The sequence below is a fragment of the Pteronotus mesoamericanus genome, unplaced genomic scaffold (genome assembly GCF_021234165.1).
Source record: "Pteronotus mesoamericanus isolate MK-2021 breed Mesoamerican mustached bat unplaced genomic scaffold, CSHL_Meso_final contig_90, whole genome shotgun sequence".
Taxonomy (NCBI): domain Eukaryota; kingdom Metazoa; phylum Chordata; class Mammalia; order Chiroptera; family Mormoopidae; genus Pteronotus; species Pteronotus mesoamericanus.
This window is the reverse complement of record NW_026555277.1, coordinates 29,914,705-29,919,874: the sequence shown is the minus strand read 5'-3', so window position 1 is coordinate 29,919,874 and position 5,170 is coordinate 29,914,705. Positions and strand designations below refer to the sequence as shown.

Below are 5,170 nucleotides of genomic sequence, written 5' to 3'. Positions count from 1 at the left end.
ATCTCATAGAAATAAGATAGTTTAAACTAACAGTGGGGCTCAAATGTTGGAAAAATTTTAGTTTCAGGTAATAGCTAATAAGCTTAGTAATCGAAGTATGTAAAAATCTGTTGTTTCAAGAACTGAAGGTATGACCGACCCACCTTGACTCCAGGAGACCCTAAGCAGTTCCACCGTTGAGCCTCAGGAGGACTGCAAGCCATCGAGATGGCATCTGAGCCGTTGTACTCCAGGGTGAGGTGTCCACTGCCCAGGGCACAGAAAAAGAATGCTGCAGCTTTTATCTGATTAACTTTTTCCCTGAATTCTAATCCCCTTACCTCCACTCTTCTTCTTATAAATAAGATTGGCTGAAAATGGAACTTAAGATGGTCTGTTAATGTACAAACCTGCCATCTTCTCAGATCACCAGCCATCTGAATAAAGCGCCCATAAAGATGTTTAAAAAAATTAATTGTTCTGTTAAAAATGTACATTTTCTCTAATTAGATGATATTCTACTTATGCCCACAAGGTGGAGATCTTGCTTACAGTTTACCCAAGTTGAAAGTAATGCATTTGGGGAAAAAAAGAAAAAAAAAAACTTCTCAGCAGAAGTTACAACAAAAAGACAAAAAATTAAACGGAATTTATTGAGCCTGTCTTTAGTATGGTATACCATGTTAGCTATTAAGATAAATAGAAAGTTGATAAGACATAGTCCCTGCCCTCTAGGGAATGTTAGGGGTAAAGAGTTTGCACAAGGCAGGAAGACAAGTACCCTTCAATGAATTAATATGTTTTGATGTGTCCATATGGGAGCAATAGTAATCTCATCATCAGATAAGATCTATAAAAAGGCAATGATATAGCCACTGTATGATGCAGAACAGATGCAACAAAGATCAATATGGAAACACTTGAGGGTATACTAAGTTGGTACTGGAAGGCCCTCTGTGTGGTCTGATGCCTCTACTCGGCCTCAAATGTTAGGGTATCTGCCCTGTAACTCCAGAACATTCATTCTTTGGAGAATAAAATACACTCAGTGCCAGCTGATGACCTAATACAGTTGAAACCCCCACGTGCAGTTGATGGGGAATAAAAAGACAGAAAGAAACACATATAAGAAGACATTTAAAACTCCTTCTTTGAGGAGGTAGCTCCGACCCCCACCAGCTACCATGTGTCTTACCTGGGAATTTTGGCTGGGATCTGGGACACACTCTGGGACAGAGAGGGAAGGAGGTGTACCCATTCTTACCCAAGAGCTTTTCTGATGGATTGAACCCAAATGTGCCTGGAAGACGTGCAGTTTGTTGTTTTGTTATTTATTTGTTTGTTTCCTTAATTTTTGTTCTTCCATCCCTCCCCCAATTGTTTATTTTTTCCTTTAAACCATCATACCATTAAGTTAAATGCAATATAGGGATTTTCTTTATTTGTTGAATTGAAAATCACATTTGGTTAATAAAGTGATTGACTAAATCACAGTTAGTAAAGGAGAGAGAGGGAAAAAAAATACTAGCAACTTGATAAAAATATGGAGGGAAAACGAGGTGGCATGCTACCAAGAGACCCGAGCTTGAATTTAGTTTCTCCACTTGCTAATTGTGGGATCTTGAATAAACGTCATCCCTGCTCTGTGCCTGTTTCCTCATAGAATAGTATCATTTCTTTAGAGAAATCATCCCTGACACCCACTCCCCCCACCACCCCGCTCACTAGGTCAGATCCTGGGTTATAAGGCCCTCATAGCAATTTGAACGTCCCCCTATAAGGTAAGCTCCACGAGCCCAGGGACCTGGATCTGTGGGTTTTACTGAGACCAGAATCGAGGGCAGACGCTTTGTTGAATGATTGAACGAATGAACGGGAGCTGACCTAGGTGCTCGACTTGCACAGCGAGATTGACGTCCCTGCCAGTGCTTCGGAAGGAAAGGTGCAGTGACCAGAGGTAGTGAGCACGCTCTGGGAAAGTGCGTGTCGGTTCGAAATCGGATTCCTTTCCTCTGGAGTCCCATCCTCTGTGGCTCGGCGAAATTCCCAGAGGTTTACATAAGGCAGAGTGAATCACACGTTGGAAAAGAAAAAGGCAAAGGGACCCGCCCTAATCCTCGCCAGGCAGCACCCAGAGCGTGGTGAGGGTTAGTCTGAAGTTGGGAGGAGACCAGACGCTGCCCAGGCCAAGAAACCCCACCACTCCAACCCCCACGAGGGTGGGGGCGCGTCTCTCCCAACCCGCCTGACCCCAGCTCAGTACCACTCCCTCCAACGCCCCTGCGTGGACGCAGCCAGACGGCGGGGGGAGGGGGGCTTCCGCCTGGCCCCTAAGTCCCCCACCGAGTGTGGGGCCTCCTCTCCGGCTTGGAAGAAGCCATCGCCGCTTTAAGGGGAAGAGGAGGAGAAGAGGGTGGAGGAGTTGGGGGCGGGGAACGCAGCGGAGGAGGGGAGGGGGGATCCCCCTCGCTCCCACGTGGTCCGGACGCCTGTGAATCGAGCCCGCCGGAGGGTCTCACAGCGAAATACAAAAGCAGCTGGGAAGCTGCAGCGAAGCGAGTTCCCAGCACCGGGCAGAGCCCCGCACTGCCTCGCGGCCACGATGGGGCTGAGGCACCCGGAGCCCCGGAGCCAACAAGCTGCTGGTCCCGCCTCGCCACCGGGACCCGGGCTCCCGGGCTCGGCTTGAAGCGGCGGCGGCGGCAGCTCCGGCACCGAAGGAGGAGCATGGGCAGGAGGATGCGGGGCGCCACCACCACCGCTGGTCTCTGGCTGCTGGTGCTGGGCTCGCTGCTGGCGCTGTGGGGCGGGCTCCTGCCGCCGCGGACGGAGCTGCTCATCTCTCGGCCGACCGAAGACGGAATCCTGCGGCGACCGCCAGGGAGTGGTGGCCGAGAGTCCGTGCCTCGCTTTCCTCAGCCCCCGCTCCTGGCGCGGGACGCCCGCAGCGGCTCCCTGAAAACTTTCCGGTCTCTGCTCACCTTGGCGGCCGGCGTAGACGGTCCGCCACGGCAGCCCCCGGACAAGCGCCGGCGGCACGTGCCAGCCGGGCTGCCCTGGCCGGAGGAGCGCGCCGTGGTGCACGGGGGCGTCTTCTGGAGCCGCGGCCTGGAAGAGCAGGTGCCCCGGGGCTTCTCGGAGGCCGAGGCAGCGGCGTGGCTGGAGACGGCGCGCGGCGCCCGGGTGGTTGCCCTGGAGCGCGGGGGCTGCGGACGCAGCTCCAACCGGCTGGCACTCTTCACCGACGGCACCCGTGCCTGCGTGCGCTATGGCATCAACCCGGAGCAGATACAGGGCGAGACCCTGTCCTACTACCTGGCACGTCTGCTGGGGCTCCAACGCCACGTGCCGCCGCTGGCACTGGCCCGGGTGGAGGCTCGGGGCGCGCAGTGGGCGCAGGTGCAAGAGGAGCTTCGTGCGGCGCACTGGACGGAGGGCAGCGTGGTAAGCCTAACGAGCTGGCTGCCCAACCTCACAGATGTGGTGGTGCCCGCGCCCTGGCGCTCCGAGGATGGCCATCTGCGGCCCCTACGTGCCGCCGGGGACGAGCTAGCTAACCGCAGCCAGGCGGAGCTGGTGGACCTGGTGCAATGGACCGACTTGATTCTCTTTGACTACCTGACGGCCAACTTCGACAGGCTCGTCAGCAACCTCTTCAGCCTGCAGTGGGACCCGCGCATTATGCAGCGCGCCACTAGCAACCTGCACCGCGGCCCCGGCGGGGCGCTGGTCTTTCTGGACAACGAAGCGGGTTTGGTGCACGGCTACCGAGTGGCGGGCATGTGGGATAAGTATAATGAGCCACTGCTGCAGTCGGTGTGCGTGTTCCGAGAGCGGACAGCGCGGCGCGTCCTGGAGCTGCACCGCGGCCAGGACGCGGCTGCCCGGCTGCTGCGCCTCTACCAGCACCATGAGCCTCGCTTCCCGGAGCTGGCGGAGCTTGCCGACCCCCACGCTCAGCTACTGCAGCGCCGCCTCGACTTCCTCGCCAAGCACATTTTGCACTGTAAGGCCAAGTACGGCCGCTGACCTGGGGCTTAGCATTACTCTTACGAAGAGAGAGAGAGAGAGAAAGAGACCCCTGGCTGGGGAATGGGGAATGGGGGAAGGGCTGTCGCCTCTGCCACCGCCTAGGACCAGCCAGCCGGCCAACGCCCAGCCAGTGGCATGAGCGGGAAGGCAGCTAAAACTTCAGTCTCACCTACCTGCCCCTTTCCCTCAGTTTCATGCTGTTTCATTTCAAAGTCCTAGGAGAACTCACCGCGGTGAGAAGTATAACATCCCTTCCACCCAGTCTATAAAAAGCTGCTTTTCTGTGCCAGCAGGGAGTTTGGATCGGAAGAAAACTGGCTGCTGGAGTTTGGCCCCCCGGTGGCCGTCTCTGTGGGAGATGCATCCCATTCCTTGTCCTCCTCTCTCTTTCCCAAAAAGGAAAACTTCTGTCTGAGCCTTTGAGCTAATTGTGCAGTTTCCTACCAAAAGCAGCTCTGGCGGCCCGGAGACGGCGGTGACATTGGCTGGTGGAGCCCCCTTCCTGTCTTCTCCCTTTGTTCCAGCTGGTGATGGTGAGATCACTGTTCAGAGCTGGGGAACGGATCCGGATAGGACAAAGAGAGCAGGACCTCCCGAACCCGGGGAGCCCTGCAGACCCTGACGGCGTATCTGACTCGTTCTTTACTGCTTGTCTTTTTGGCCTGAAGGCTGCAAATGAGGGACTGGCTGTGTGCACTGAGTCCCATAATGAATTTCCCCTCCCCCAGGTCGACCAAAATTTTGACAATGATGATGTTCACCAGAAGAAGAAAAAAAAATCAGTCTCATGCACTTTACTTTGTTTTTATTTTAATTTTGTAATAAGAAAAACTTTTTTATTTGACAAAATTTGCCTAGTATGTATATATGTGCATAAAGTGTGGTGTAAATATACTAAACAAACTTATATTTCAATAAAAGGGAGTTTAAGATTTACGATTCAATTCCTGTGGTTTTAACTGTTTGAGCTATCTGATGCCCTGCCTGGTTTGAGAATGAGCTTTAGGGTTTCCCCCTTGTGGGTGTGCTTTTAAAACAAAGGATGCGTATATACCCTGCTTATGACTATGGAACTTACAGAAGTGAACAAAGACAAGAACAGATTCCCTGTTCTTCTCACTGAAATGAACCCTACTGCTGGAAATTGCAGAGTTCAGCA

General features: G+C 53.4%; 1 protein-coding gene across 1 annotated transcript; it reads left to right on the top strand.

Annotated features, from left to right (window-relative positions):
- The first annotated feature begins 2,514 nt into the window (after positions 1–2,514).
- On the top strand, positions 2,515–4,886 carry FJX1 (four-jointed box kinase 1). Its single transcript, XM_054586224.1, has one exon. The coding sequence runs from the start codon at positions 2,707–2,709 to the stop codon at positions 4,006–4,008; it is 1,302 nt and encodes a 433-aa protein (XP_054442199.1). The 5' UTR covers positions 2,515–2,706; the 3' UTR covers positions 4,009–4,886.
- The last annotated feature ends 284 nt before the right edge of the window (positions 4,887–5,170 follow it).